The sequence below is a fragment of the Pongo abelii genome, chromosome 13, assembly GCF_028885655.2.
Source record: "Pongo abelii isolate AG06213 chromosome 13, NHGRI_mPonAbe1-v2.0_pri, whole genome shotgun sequence".
Classification (NCBI taxonomy): Eukaryota; Metazoa; Chordata; class Mammalia; order Primates; family Hominidae; genus Pongo; species Pongo abelii.
In genome coordinates, this window is record NC_071998.2 from 116519262 (window position 1) to 116535495 (window position 16234).

At 45.4% G+C, this 16234-nt stretch overlaps 1 protein-coding gene across 1 annotated transcript; it reads right to left on the bottom strand.

The window, feature by feature from the left end:
* Positions 1 to 882: 882 nt before the first annotated feature.
* HSPA5 (heat shock protein family A (Hsp70) member 5) lies at positions 883 to 5980 on the bottom strand. The gene is given in 8 exon segments (NM_001133455.1): positions 883 to 1790; positions 2802 to 2969; positions 3251 to 3488; positions 3602 to 3992; positions 4082 to 4194; positions 4833 to 4970; positions 5299 to 5530; positions 5629 to 5980. Coding segments are annotated over 8 exon segments (1965 nt in total). The 5' UTR covers positions 5751 to 5980; the 3' UTR covers positions 883 to 1227.
* Between the last annotated feature and the right edge of the window lie 10254 nt (positions 5981 to 16234).

The following is a 16234-nucleotide window of genomic DNA, read 5'->3' on the forward strand; positions in this document are numbered from 1 at the left end:
ATTTTTGTATTTTCAGTAGAGATGGGGTTTCACCATGTTGGCAAAGATGGTCTCTATCCCTTGACCTTGTGATCCACCCGCCTTGGCCTCCCAAAGTGCTAGGATTACAATACTGGATTTTATGTTAGCACCAGCCTGTCCTTTAGATCATACCATTTACCTGGACTCTTTTTTTCAGGAACACAATCTAAGTAATCCTAAACCAGTTCTGACACAAACCACTGCCTTTAAGCCATTCATAGTGACGGGATTTAGTGTAGTTTCAATGTCACCATCCAAGATCCCACCCCAATACCACTAATGAGAAATTTCAGGGATGGAGATTCTGACACAGCTAGGGTTCACAATATACTTTTACATCCTAAAGTTACAAATTAAATCCAAGTGTATAAAGTTAATAATACCAGTGATCACTCACTCCCCATCATTTCTCAGAGAATCCAAGCAGCTATAAAAGCATCAATAGTAATGATAATTAAAAAAAGAAAGCCACCAGAAAGGCAGTTTTAGAAAGATAAGGGGAAATAGGAAACCAAGTATGTTCAAGAAAACCCCACGCTTGGGCACTGTGAAATGCCCCTTGCCTGAGTAAAGATGTGGATTAACTTCTCTCCACTTTTCTTAGATTAATGCAAAAGCCGAGCATGGTGGTAACAAGCCTGTAGTCTCAATTAGCTGGGAGACTGAGGTGGAAGGATCACTTGGGCCCAGGAGGGTTTAAAAAAAAAAAAAAAAAAATTCCCTGGAAGCATTAAATAGAAGTGTTTCCTTATCCCAACATACCAAACACTCCCTCCCTTCACCCCACACACGAGAATCTAGCCTTAAATTTCCTAAAATAATTGATCTAATTAGAAGCTTCTCACAAACATTAGACCAGTGTAAATAACAAACATTTATTGGTGTCACTTATGGTAGAAAAAACTTCCTACACCAGATGCACATGACCCAATTGTTAAATAGAACATTTTGAAGGTGAACACACACCCTAACCCAGGTTTTTTACCCGCTTTTTAAGATGGCCAATTCTTCTTCTCCCCCCCACCCAAAGACATGTGAGCAACTGCTAATGAAAAGCAGTAAACAGCCACTTGGGCTATAGCAGTTTCAACTCCACTCTGAGGTGAAGATTCCAATTACATTCGAGACTTAAGTTCTTTCAATTTTTTCCTAACAAAAGTTCCTGAGTCCAGTATTTACAATATTACAGCACTAACAGATCAGTGTCTACAACTCATCTTTTTCTGCTGTATCCTCTTCACCAGTTGGGGGAGGGCCTGCACTTCCATAGAGTTTGCTGATAATTGGTTGAACAATTTCTTCCAGTTCCTTCTTCTTAGCTTTGAAGTCTTCAATGTCAGCATCTTGGTGGCTTTCCAGCCATTCAATCTTTTCTTCTACAGCTTTTTCCATGGTCTCCTTATCTTCAGAGGAAAGTTTACCTCCCAGCTTTTCTTTATCTCCAATCTGATTCTTTAGAGAATATGCATAGCTTTCCAACTCATTTCTAGTATCAATGCGCTCCTTGAGCTTTTTGTCTTCCTCAGCAAACTTCTCAGCATCATTAACCATCCTTTCGATTTCTTCAGGTGTCAGGCGATTCTGGTCATTGGTAATTGTGATCTTATTTTTGTTCCCTGTACCCTTGTCTTCAGCTGTCACTCGAAGAATACCATTCACATCTATCTCAAAGGTGACTTCAATCTGTGGGACCCCACGAGGAGCAGGAGGAATTCCAGTCAGATCAAATGTACCCAGAAGATGATTGTCTTTTGTCAGGGGTCGTTCACCTAGAAGTTACATACAGAAAAACTTGTTAGTTGTTACTGACAAGCATTAGCACATCTAGATCCCCGCGTTTCAGTGTGAAGCATGAAGTGACACTTTTGGTTTTATCGAGCTAAAAGTAATTTCATACTGGTCTACAAGGAGCAGCAACTAGTACTAACAATGAGTTAGGTTACTAACTCAACTGAATTTTATCTATTTTAAAGTAGTGTTGAACTCCTTTCTCTTGTACTCTAGGAGCCAGCTCAGATGCTATCAGTAGTAAGAATGCTAATCATTGGCTGGGTACAGTGGCTCACACCTGTAATAATCCCAGTAGTTTGGGAGGCCGAGGTCGGTGGATCACCTGAGGTTAGGGGTTCAAGACCAGCCTGGCCAACATGGCGAAACCCCGCCGCTACTAAAAATACAAAACTTAGCCGGGCATGGTGGTGGGCACCTGTAATCCCAGCTATTCGGGAGGCAGAGGTTGCAGGTCATGCCACTGCACCCCAGCCTAGGCGACAGAGCAAGACTCCATCTCAAGAAAAAAAAAAAAAAAAAAAAAAAAAAAAAAAAAGAATGCTAAATATCTAGATATAAAACATTATTCAAATTAAGACCTCCATCTGAAAACAGCAGTTACTTAGTTCCCTAGCCATTTCAATGGAACATATTAAGTCATGTTCTTTTAAAATATGCCATGATAGATAGACCTGGCGTGGTGGCTTACGCCTGTAATCCCAGCACTTTGGGAGGCGGAGGCAGGCAGATGACCTGAGGTCAGGAGTTGGAGACCAGCCTGGGCAACATGGTGAAAGCCCATCTCTACTAAAAATACAGAAATTAGCCAGGTGTGGTGGTCCACGCCTGTAATCCCAGCTACTCTGGAGGCTGAGGCAGGAGAATCACTTGAACCCGGGAGACAGAGGTTGCAGTGAGCCGAGATCATGCCACTGCAGTCCAGCCTGGGCAACAGAGCAAGACTTCATCTCAAAAAAAAAGCCATGATATTAACAAACTTAAGTAATTACCTTCATAGACCTTGATTGTAACAGTTGGTTGATTATCAGAAGCTGTAGAAAAGATCTGAGACTTCTTGGTAGGCACCACTGTGTTCCTTGGAATCAGTTTGGTCATGACACCTCCCACAGTTTCAATACCAAGTGTAAGGGGACATACATCAAGCAGTACCAGGTCACCTGTAAGGATAAGTTATTTAACTTTTAATTCAAGTTCTCCCTATGAGCTATGTAAAGTTTATCTCTCTAACATTTGGTTAGGTTCTAACACACACATCTTAAAGGCAGTGAATTAAACAGTTGCTAATGATCTTGAGACTACCCCAGTCTTGTCTTCACTTATACCCTTTACTAGCTGTGTGACCTTGTTGCTCATATTCTGGTATTTTCTAAAGCAATAGCTAATGAGTCTTCCCTCAAGCTACTGAATCACTAAGAAAGATGTTGCGATGACGACCTACCTGTATCTTGATCACCAGAGAGCACACCAGCCTGGACAGCAGCACCATACGCTACAGCTTCATCTGGGTTTATGCCGCGGGATGGTTCCTTGCCATTGAAGAACTCTTTAACCAGTTGCTGAATCTTTGGAATTCGAGTCGAGCCACCAACAAGAACAATTTCATCAATATCAGACTTCTTCAAATCAGAATCTTCCAACACTTTCTGGACGGGCTTCATAGTAGACCGGAACAGATCCTAGAAAAAAGACATGGTTACTGTGATGTCTGTTATCTAAGTATCTAGATGCAATGTCCTGAATTCAGAGTCTAATGAGATCTCATTAGCACAGCAGAAAACAAGGAACATACCATGTTGAGCTCTTCAAATTTGGCCCGAGTCAGGGTCTCAGAAAAGTCTTCTCCTTCATAGAAGGACTCAATTTCAATTCTTGCTTGATGTTGAGAAGACAGGGCCCGTTTGGCCTTTTCTACCTCGCGCCGGAGTTTCTGCACAGCTCTGTTGTCTTTCCTGACATCTTTGCCAGTCTTCTTTTTGTACAGTTTGATGAAGTGTTCCATGACACGCTGGTCAAAGTCTTCTCCACCCAGATGAGTATCTCCATTAGTGGCCACGACTTCGAAGACACCATTGTCAATGGTGAGAAGAGACACATCGAAGGTTCCGCCACCCAGGTCAAACACCAGGATGTTCTTCTCCCCCTCCCTCTTATCCAGTCCATAAGCAATAGCAGCTGCCGTACTATTAGATTAAAAAAGGGAAAAGTTTTGTCAGTACTTCACATTTCCACTATTTGGCAAATATGCCATATCCCTGAATTTCATACTTACGGCTCGTTGATGATCCTCATAACATTTAGGCCAGCAATAGTTCCAGCGTCTTTGGTTGCTTGGCGTTGGGCATCATTAAAATAGGCTGGTACAGTAACAACTGCATGGGTAACCTAAAAGGATAAAAGATAATTAAGTGTATTGTCACATAGTTTAACCCTTATTTAAATTACAGTCTGGCCAGGCGGTGGCTTGTGCCTGTAATCCCAGCACTTTGGGAGACTGAGGCAGGAGGATCACCTGAGGTCAGGATTTCAAGACCAGCCTAGGCAATGTGGAGAAACCCTGTCTCTACTGAAAATTAAAAAAAAAAAAAAAAAAATTAGCCAGGTGTGGTGGTGTGCCTGTAGTTCCAGTTACTTGGGAGGCTGAGGCAGGAGAGCTGCTTGAACCCGGGAGGCAGAGGTGGCAGTGAGCTGAGATCGTGCCACTGCAGTCCAGCCTGGGCAACAGAGCAAGACTCCATCTCAAAAAAAAAATTATAGTCAAACCATCACTTTAGTTTTTAAACCAACTTATTGATGAATACAATATATAAAATTTTATGCCCCTGGAATTGTATGCATTAAATAATACATGAAAAGTCTATTTTGTTTGGCTTATAGTAAGGGACTCAATAATTAAACCTGACAAGCATGAATACCATTCTGATTAAAAGTTTTGAAACCCTTCATGAAGGCTTCTATACATAACAGCCAACCGAGAATACTAATGATCAAAAAATACTTAACATCGTTCTAGAAATATTTACCTTCTTTCCCAAATAAGCCTCAGCGGTTTCTTTCATTTTAGTGAGAACCATGGCAGAAATTTCTTCAGGAGCAAATGTCTTTGTTTGCCCACCTCCAATGTCAACTTGAATGTATGGTTTAGTTTTCTTTTCAACCACCTGTTTTAAAGAATCATTGTTTTCAGACACAGATACAATGATATCTCAAAGTTTAAAAGACCCACTACCATCCCCACAATTTGGTTTATTTTGGTCCCTTGGGGCTGCAAATTGACTAGAAATACTTCAGCGAGTATAGGTGTCTTACAAAGTTCAGTTTTAATCGGTCTTTTATTCCTAAACTATTGTAGACAGAGTACGACAGCAACTATACATACATCATGTCTATAACCTTCAACTGTTGTCTCAACACTTTTCCAGAGACTTATAACTAAATACTCCCACCACCCACCCGTCCTCTAACTGGATGAGAAAAACTCGGTCGAACCTTGAACGGCAAGAACTTGATGTCCTGCTGCACAGACGGGTCATTCCACGTGCGGCCGATGAGCCGCTTGGCGTCAAAGACCGTGTTTTCGGGGTTGGAGGTGAGCTGGTTCTTGGCGGCATCGCCGATCAGACGTTCCCCTTCAGGAGTGAAGGCCACATAGGACGGCGTGATGCGGTTGCCCTGATCGTTGGCGATGATCTCCACGCGGCCGTTCTTGAACACGCCGACGCTGACAGAAAAACCCGACAGAGGGACATCAGCACCGCACTTCTCACGCCAGGCCAGGCGGCCACGCCCCGTCCCCCTGCATCCGCAAACGCCACTTACCAGGAGTAGGTGGTCCCCAGGTCGATGCCGACCACGGTACCCACGTCCTCCTTCTTGTCCTCCTCCTCGGCCCGCGCCGCGCTGAGCAGCAGCAGCATCGCGGCCACCAGGGAGAGCTTCATCTTGCCAGCCAGTTGGGCAGCAGCAGGCAGGGCGTCGCAGGCAGTCCAGCCACAGGCCGCAGCAAAGGAGCACAGCGCAGTTTCCGACTTGCAGGCGGCAGGGGCCCGGGGTCACAAGGCGCCACGAACCAGGCGAAGGGCAGGTCTAGCGATACAGGCCGCGGCGCTTCCCTCGCACACTCGCGAAACACCCCAATAGTTCAACCTGTCTGTGCTGTCTCGGCCGGCGTCGACCGCGCCGTCGCCTACTCGGCTTATATACCCTCCCCCCAGCCCCGTCGTGGAGGCCGCCGATTGGTGAAGGCCCTGCTCGTTGGAGGCCGTTCATTGGTCCAGGCCACCAAGCTGGCCGCCGCCGATTCGAAGCAGCCCCCTCCGCAATAAACGTCACTGCTCCGCCCCCCCAGCTGATTCATTGGCTGCTATTCGTTTCTAACGTTCACCAATGGTAGATAACATCCGCCCCACCCGCTGGTTCCATTGGTTCAGCAGCTGTCTATCTCTCCTGCGACTTCTCACCCCGAGGCATTTCCGCTGGTAACCGCACAAGTCCCCCCTTCACTCCCGGCCGTAGGGGGTCGGAGTAGGTCCAGCACGAGTGACCCCCCGGGGCTGTGGAATCTGAAACTTTTCCTTCTCTACTGCTTGTTCTCCCTTCCTCCATCCCTCACCCCGAAGCGGGAAGCAGCTTTCTCTTCCCAGCTTCCATCCAGTCTCTGAGTAGACCGGTCGCAGCTTAGATGCTGGGAACGCCTCAGAACACATTTCTTTGCCCTTCACGGCCACTACCGGTATTGGGGTATGCGAGTCGCAGGGCCGTTCGTTGCTCACAGGTCGAGCTGGTCTGGACTCTGTTCGACCACGAATCATGACTCCTTCCTGCCAGTTATGTCCCCTCCGCACCCTTGCCCAGCCATTTTACCAGGCCTCTCCCCATTGCGCTGCCCCACGGTAAGACGCAGGACAAGCCCGGCCAAAGGAATTGCCTCCAGCTCTGAGTCCCCTCCCTACTGTGGCAACCCACTCCAGTGCCAGCCCTCCTACCCTGGATGTCTAATTTTTCTAGCTTGCTACCCTTTACTTTCCCCTCCGCTGCCCATCGTTTCCCTCTGGGGCAAAGGTTATCATTTACGGGGCTTTCCCCATCCTTTATTGTTGATACTTTTCTACCTTCATTCCAGGAAAAGGTCTGATGTACACACAGCCAACACATTTGATAGGCGAAAATCGTCTTGATAATGCCTTATTCTTATATAACACCCTGTTGCAAAAAATAATAGAGACCACTATTTGCTGAAAGCCTACCGTGGATTAAACATTGTTCGGTGTGCTTTTCATGTGTCATTTAGTCTTGACAGTTCAATACTCGGTAGGCATTTCCCGTTTTCCAGATGAGGACATTGAGACTGAAAAAGATTAAATAACTAAACAAGTCACAGAGCTGGTGAGTGATGGAGTTAGGATTGATAACCAGGTGGAGTTCACTCTTGCCAATACTTTTTTTTTTTTTCAAGACGGAGTGTCAGTCTGTCACGCCCAGGCTGGAGTGCAGTGGTGCAATCTCAGCTCACTGCAACCTCCGCTTCCGGGGTTCAAGCGATTCTCCTGCCTCAGCCTCCTGAGTAGTTGGGATTACAGGCACGCACCACCATGCCTGGCTAATTTTTGTATTTTTTGTGTGTGTTTGTGGAGATGAGGTTTCAACATTTTAGCCAGGCTGGTTTTGAACTCCCAACCTCAAGCAATCTGCCCACCTCGGCCTCCCAAAGTGCTGGGATTACAGGCGTGAGACACTGTGCCTGACCTCTTAACTTTAAAACAAAAAATTCATTTGTGGCCGGGCGTGGTGGCTCAAGCCAGTAATTCCAACACTTTGGGAGGCCGAGGCAGGTGGATCACGGGGTCAGGAGATCAAGACCATCCGGGGTAACACGATGAAACCCCGTCTCTATAAAAATCCAAAAATTAGCTGGGCGTGGTGGTGCATGCCTGTAGTACCAGCTACTCGGGAGGCTGAGGCAGGAGAATCGCTTGAACCCGGGAGGTGGAGGTTGCAGTGAGCCGAGATCACGCCACTACACTCCAGCCTGGGCAGCAGAGCTAGACTCCATCTCAAAAAATAAAAATAAAATTCATTTGTTTGAGGAATGTTTTTAGAGGACCTACTATGGAAAGGGCAAAAAGCTCTGATATGAAATATTTGAGATTCATGGGTATACTGTGTCCAGATACCACTGAAACATCCTAAACACCTTTTATTAAGATGTTGAGCCTGTGACTCAGTACTCAAGAATTTTCTTTTTCCTTAGTGCTTCTCGAAGGTTAGACTGGTGACTCAGAGTTGACTCTGTTCACTACAGAGGTTGCATCATGCATCTCTTTCAGCAGGGCTTGTAATCCTGCGGCAACACTGACCCTTCTTTGGCTTGCATCGGTCCAGCATTAAGATAGAAATCATCATTTGACCACATTACAGCTTCTTTCATTTCAATCAAATGTTTTTATATCGCAGTCCATTTCCATTAAAAAAAAAAAAAAAACTCGATTTCAGCCTTATCCTTGATTAACAGAGTAACGTTTTGTAACTCTCCTTTTTGTAAAATTTAGAAAAGCGATACATGGCTAACTTCCAAAGGGAATTGAGTATATTGTGGTTTCACCTTTTTAAAACCAAACATTTTACATACATTTTCTAGTATATTCCAAAGCACAGTCACTTACGAATAGGAAAGTACATGGTCAAAACTAGCTTGCTGAACATTAAATGCCAAAAATAATATCCAGGTCAAGTTATCAATACTTAACTGTTAGACACTGTGCTAAAGATGTATGTGCATTATCTCTTTTAATCTTTAAGAAAGCATTTTTTTGTAATCCCAGCATTTTGGGAGGCCGAGGTGGGCGGATCACGAGGTCAAGAGATCGAGACCATCCCGGCCAACATGGTGAAACCCAGTCTCTACTAAAAATACAAAAATCAGCTGGGTGTAGTGGCACGCGCCTGTAGTCCCAGCTACTGCTACTCGGAGGATGAGGCAGGAAAATCACTTGAACCTGGGAGGTGGAGGTTCAGTGAGCTGAGATTGCGCCACTGCACTCCAGCCTGGCCACAGAATGAGACTCTGTCTCAAAAAAAAAAAAAAACAGAAACAAAAACAAAGAAACAAACAAAAAAGCATTTTTTTTCTTACCCCTATTTTAGAGTGAAGGAATCTGAAGCCCCAGGAGGTAAAGAAACTTGCCCAGGAGATTGCACACCTAAGATAATGAGCCAGTATTTGAGCCTTGGCAGTTTGATTTTTAACCTCTATAGGTTGTCGTCTTGAGCTTCAGATTTATAAGACTTAATTTTGGGTTTGGGCATGGTGGCTCAGATGTGTAATCCCAGCACTTTGGGAGGCCAAGTGGGTGAATCACTTGAGGTCAGGAGTTCGAGACCAGCCTGGCCAACAGGGCAAAACTCCATCTCTAATAAAAATACAAAATTTGCTGGGCATGGTGGTGCATGCCTGTAATCCCAGCTACTAGGGAGGCTGAGGCACGAGAACCACTTGAATCTGGGAGGCGGAAGTCGCAGTGAGCCAAGATCGCACCATTGCACTCCAGCCTGGGCAACAGGGTGAGACTGTCTAAAAAGAAAAAAAAAAACTTACATTTTGTTTTAGGATATAGAGTAGTCACATATTTTTGGTTTTAAATTTAAAGTTTATAATTTTCAAAGATATGGGGTCTAGCTACATTGACCAGGTTAGTCTCAAACTCCTGGCCTCAAGCAATCCTCCCACTTCAGCCTTCCAAAGTGTGGGAATTACAGGAATGAGCCACCACATCCGGCTCCAGTTACACATTTTGTAAATATTTTGATAACGGATGATATGCAAATATAAATTTTTATCCAGAAATTTAAACCAGCCCATTTCACTTGTGCTCCTATGGGTAAGAAAATTGCTTTCCAGGCTGGGCCTGGTGGCTCACACCTGTAATCCCAGCACTATGGGAGGCCGAGGCAGGCGGATCACCTGAGGTCGGGAGTTCGAGACCAGCCTGGTCAACATGGAAAACCCCATCTCTACTAAAAATACAAAATTAGCCCAGCGTGGTGGCTCATGCCTGTAATCCCAGCTACTTGAGAGGCTGAGGCAGGAGAATCACTTGAACCCGGGAGGTGGAGGTTGAGGTGAGCTGAGATCATGCCATTGCACTGCAGCCTGGGCAACAAGAGTGAAACTCTCTCTCTCAAAAAATTGCTTTCCATTTCCTACCTGATCTCAGAAAGCTAATTAAGCAGAGGTAGGACTTATTAGGATTGGATGTCATTTAGCTCTTAAATCTTCTTTTGTGGCCGTGCGTGGTGGCTCACACCTGTAATCCCAGCACTTTGGGAGGCCAAGGCGGGTGGATCACGAGATCAGGAGATCGAGACCATCCTGGCTAACACGGTGAAACCCCGTCCGTACTGAAAATACAAAAAATTAGCCGGGCACGGTGGCGGGCGCATGTAGTCCCAGCTACTTGGGAGGCTGAGGCAGGAGAATGGTGTGAACCTGGGAGGTGGAGCTTGCAGTGAGCTGAGATCACGCCACTGCACTGCAGCCTGCACGACAGAGCAAAACTCTGCCTCAAAAAAAAAAAAATCTTCCTTTGTGAAAGAGGATTAATAATAAATGACAGGCATACAGCAGGAAGAAAAAGGAAAGGACCTGTGTAATTTACAAGTTTAATATTAACATTTAGATCCTGATAATTGAAATTTTCCATATGGTTTGTTGGAGAGAACATTCAACTAGGTGATAGGGCACATAACTTTGACAAAAAACAATTTCTCAGAGCCTCAGATTTTTTTTTTCTTTTTTTGAGACGGAGTCTTGCTCTGTTGCCCAGGCTGGAGTGCAGTGGCACGATCTTGGCTTACTGCAGCCTCTGCCTCCCCGGTTCTAGCGATTATCCTGTCTCAGCCTCCTGGGTAGCTGGGATTACAGGCGTACACACCATGCCCAGCTAATTTTTGTACTTTTAGTAGAGATGGGGCTTTGCCACGTTGGCCAGGATGGTCTTAAACTCCTGACCTCAGGTGATCTGCCCGCCTCGGCCTCCCAAAGTGCTGGGATTACAGGCGTGAGCCACCATGCCCTGCCAAGCCTCAGATTCTTAATCTATTGAATGTCAGGAATTTCTGTCCTGCCTGTCTTACTGGACTGCTTCAAGGATCAAATGAGATATTGTATGTGAAAGTAGTGTGAAGGTTGTAGAACAGTGGTAATGCCATTACTAATCATAGAAATATAATGTGAGAAGAAATTTTAGGAGTAAGGCCAAGTGCAGCGGCTCATGCCCAAAGTCCCACCACTTTGGGAGGGCGAGGTGGAAGGAAACCTGAGGCCAGGTGTTTGAGACCAGCCTGGGCAAAACAGAGAGATTGCCTCCTTCTGTGAAAATATTTAAAAATTAGCCAGTCATTGTGGTGCACACCTGTAGTTCCAGATACTCAGAAAGCTGAGGTGGCAGGATCACTTGAGCCCAGGAGTTTGAAGCAGCAATGAGCAATGATTGTGCCACTGCACTCCAGCCTGGACAACAAAGGAAAACACCTCTCAAAAAATAAAAAATAAATGGTACATCTAATTATTCCTATATTGGTCACATAGATGTCTTTTTTTTTCTTTCGAGACAGAGTCTTGCTCTGTTGCCCAGGCTGGAGTGCAGTGGTGCAATCTCGGCTCATTGCAACCTCCGCCTCCCGGGTTCAAGCAATTCTCCTGTCTCAGCCTCCCGAGTAGCTGGGATTACAGGCACACACCACCACGCCCGGCTAATTTTTGGATTTTTAGTAGAGATAGGGGTTTCACCATGTTGGCCAGGCTGGTCTCAAACTCCTGACCTCATGATCTGCCCACCTTGGCCTCCCAAAGTGCTGGGATTACAGTTGTAATCCGCATCCAGCCCACATAGATGTCTTTATTAAGGTGCTAAGAATAATTTATTCACCCTTCATCAAACAACTCTCGAATAAAACCAAAGTGTCACCTTGACACCTGAGCCAGAAGCAATAGTAGGTATAAATCATGTATTTTATTTTTTTTGTACTTCTGAAAGTACAGTGTGCTATGCAATTAATTTCCTTCCTTGTCTTCAGTTTCTAAAAGTAAATTTATAATAGAGAACCTTCCCTTCTCCACACATACATAGAGATAGTGCATTTTCTATCACATTTTGTGCGTGTGTGCAGAAGGCATTTAGGAGGGCACACTGTGTCAGATAATGTAAAAGAGAGGCAAGACCATAGGATTTGGAAGCACTAAAACTATTTGAGTTCCAGTTGTGTTACTTACTGGCTGTGTAACTTATGGCAAGTCAGTCTCTGAGGCTCTGTTTATGAGTCTGTAAAATGGATATAATTCTGCCACTTAGCAAGGCTGGTTTTTGTTTGTTTGAGACAGGGTCTCACTTTGTCACCCAGGCTGGAGTGCAGTGGTGCCATCATGGCTCACTGCAGCCACAACCTCCCAGGCTCAAGCCATCCTCCTGCCTCAGCCCTCCGAGTAGCTGGGACTACAGGCACACACCACCACAGCCTACTAATTTTTGTATATTTTGTAGAGACAGGGTTTCGCCATGTTGCCCAGGCTGGTCTTGAACTCCTGGGCTCAAGTGATCTGCTTGACTTGGCCTCCCAAAGTGCTGGGATTATGTGAGCCACTGTGCCTGGCCAAGACTGTTGTCATGATCAAGTAAGGTAATATACGGTATTAGAGATGTCCATGTAAACTTAAAAAGAAAAATAAGAACAACAGAAAAGAAACAAGGTAATATAAGTAAAAACGAAGCTGGGTGTGATGGCACCCCCTGTAGTCCTAGCTACTTCAGAGGCTGAGGTAGGAGGATTGCTTGAGCCCAGGAGTTTGAGGCTACCCTGGGAGAAATAGGAAGACTGTCTCAAAAAGTTTTTAACTGGAAAGCACTTAATTTTATATAAAAAATGCTACTTTTATTTTTTAAATTTCTTTCTTTTATCTTGAGACAGGGTCTCCTTCTATTGCCCAGGCTGGTCTTGAATTGCTGGCCTCAAGCAATCCTCCTGCCTCAGCCTCCCAAAGTGCTAGGATTACAGGCATGAGCTACTACACGCGGCCAAAATACTACTTTTAATTTTTCTTCCTTCTGTCTTATATTTTCCTTTGAAGTAAAACAAGTTGCAAAATATGAAGAGCTGGCCAGGTGGGGTGGCTCACACCTGTAACCCCAGCACTTTGGGAGGCCAAGGCGGGCAGATCACGAGGTCAGGAGATTGAGACCATCCTGGCTAACACGGTGAAACCCTGTCTCTACTAAAATACAAAAAATTAGCCAGGTGTGGTGGCGGACGCCTGTAGTCCCAGCTACTCAGGAGGCTGAGGCAGGAGAATGGCGTGAACCTGGGAGGCGGAGCTTGCAGTGAGCCAAGATCGCACCACTGCACTCTAGCCTGGGTGACAGAGCGAGACTCCATCTCAAAAAAAAAAAAAAAAAAAAAAAAAAAAGAGCTACCTGTATAGAATTTGATAATATTTGATATATCTTAAATTTAAATTGTTTTTCTTTTCTCATTTCTTTCCTTCCTCATTTTTTTTTTTTTTTAGAGATAGGGTTTCACTATGTTGTCCAGGCTGGTCTCCAACTCCTGGCCTCAGCCTCCCAAAGTGCTGGGATTGCAAGCATGAGCCATTGCACCTGGCCTTAAATTTAAAATTTTTAAAATAGTAAATGTATATACAAGGCATAAAATTCAAAGGATACAATAAGTCTCCCTGCTACTCAGTCCTCAGCCCTGTTCCCCTACACTGATAGAGGGAACCACAGTAACCACTTTCTTGTGGAGCCTTCTAGAAATGTTTTACTTTTTATTGATTATTTTTTTCGAGACAGATCTCACTCTGTTGCCCAGGCTGGAGAGCAGTGGCTCAATCACAGTTCACTGTGCAGAGCAATCCTGTCTGAGCCTTCTGGGTCGGTAGGCCTACATGTGTCTGCCACCACACGGCACTAATTTTTTTTCTTTTTTTTTTGAGATGGAGTCTTGCTCTGTTGCCTAGGCTAGAGCGCAATGGCACAGTCTTGGCTCACTGCAACCTCTGTCTCCTGGGTTCAAGCGATTCTCCTACCTCAGCCGGATCCCAACCTGTAGCTGGGATTACAGGTGCCTGCCATCGCATTCGGCTAATTTTTGTATTTTTAGTAGAGACGGGGTTTCACCATCTTGTCCAGGCTGATCTCGAACTCCTGACCTTGTGAACCACCCACCTCAGCCTCCCAAAGTGCTGGGATTACAGGCGTCAGCCACCACGCCCAGCAATTTATTTTTTGTAGTGACGGGGTATAGCTATGTTGCCCAAGCTGGTCTTGAACTCCTGGCCTTAAGTAATCCCCCTGCTTCACCCTCCCAAAGTGCTAGGATTATAGGCATAAGCCGCTGTGGCCAGTTTAGAAATGTTTTATTCACACACAATATGTGTTTGTGTTATGTTTTCCTGTTTTATTTATTTTATTTATTTTTTTATTTTTATTTTTTGAGACAGAGTTTCACTTTTGTTGCCCAGGCTGGAGTGCAGTGGCTCTATCTCGGCTCACCGCAACCTCTGCCTCCCGGGTTCAAGTGATTCTCCTGCCTCAGCCTCCTGAGTAGCTGGGACTACAGGCGCCCATCACCATGCCTGGCTAATTTTTGTATTTTTGGTAGAGAAGGGGTTTCACCATATTGGTCAGGCTGGTCTCGAACTTTTGACCTTGTGATCTGCCTACCTTGGCCTCCCAAAGTGCTGGGATTACAGGCGTGAGCCACCACATCCAGCCTATTTTATTTTTTGAGATGGAGTGCACTGGAATGATCACGGCTCACTGCAAACTTGACCTCTTAGGCTCAAGTGATCCTCCTGCCTCAGCCTCCTGAGTAGCTGGGACCACAGGTGTGCACTACCATGGCCAGATAATTTTTAAATTTTATTTATTTAGAGACAACATCTCACTCTGTTGCTCAGGCTTGAGTGCAGTGGCCAGATCGCGGCTTACTGCAGTCTCAATCTCCTGGGCCCAAATGATCCTCCCACTTCATCCTCCCAAGTAGCTGGGACTACAGGCATGCGCCATCACCCCCAGCTAATTGTTTTTATTTTTTGTAGAGATGGGGTTTCACTGTGTTGTCCAGGCTGGTCTTGAACTCCTAGGTTGAAACAGTTCGCATGCCTCGGCCTCCCAAAGTGCTGGGATTATAGGCATGAGGCTCTGTGCCTGGCCATAATTTTTTCATTTTTTGTAGAAATGCCTTACTATGTTGCCCAGGCTAATCATGAACTCCCAGGCTCAAGCAATCCTCCTGCCTCAGCCTTCTAATGTGCTGGGATTACAGGCGTGAACCACCCCACTCGGCCTAGAAATGTTTTATTCATATAAAAAATGTAGGCCAGGCGCGGTGGCTCACGCCTGTAATCCCAGCACTTTGGGAGGCCAAGGTGGGTGGATCACCCGAGGTCAGGAGTTCCAGACCAGCCTGGCCAAGATGGTGAAACCCTGTCTCTAACTAAAAATACAAAAACTAGCCAGACATGGTTGCATGCGCCTGTAATCCCAGCTACTCTGGAGGCTGAGATAGGAGAATTGTTTGAACCTGGGAGTCAGAGGTTGCAGTGAGCCAAGATCACACCATTGCACTCCAGTCTGGGCAACAGAGTGAGACTCTGTCTCAAAAAAAAAAAATTATATATATATATAGATATATATATAGACACACACACACACACGTGTGTGTGTGTGTCTGAGTATATCCATGTTTTAATTTTTTTTAATTAATTTTTTTTTTGTGATGGAGTTTCACACTTGTCTCCCAGGCTGTAGTGCAGTAGCATGATCTTGGCTCATTGCAACCTCCACCTCCTGAGTTTGAGTGATTCTCCTGCCTCAGCCTCCTGAGTAGCTGGGATAACAAGCATGCACCACCACACACAGCTAATTTTGTATTTTTAGTAGAGATGGGGTTTCACCATGTTGGCCAGGCTGGTCTTGAACTCCTGACCTCAGATGATCCACCTGCCTTGGCCTCCCAAAGTGCTGGGATTACAGGTGAGCCCACGCGCCCGGGCATATCCATGTTTTAAAACAAGTGATGGAGCACTGAAGCACAGTGCATATATGGTTCTGTGTCTTTATTCAGTTAACTGTATTTCTTGGAGATTGTCACAAATCAGTACCTGTGGAGCTGCCTTTTTTTTTTTTTTTGAGATGGAGTTTTGCTCTGTCGCCCAGGCTGGAGTGCAATGGCGCTATCTCGGCTCACTGCAACCTCTGCCTCCTGGGTTCAAGCAATTCTCCTGCCTCAGCCTCCTATGTAGCTGAGATTACAAGTATGCACCACCAAGCCCGACTAATTTTTGTATTTTTAGTAGAGATGGGGGTCTCATTGTGTTGGCCAGGCTGGTCTTGAACTCCTGACCTCAAGCGATCCACCCACCTAGGCC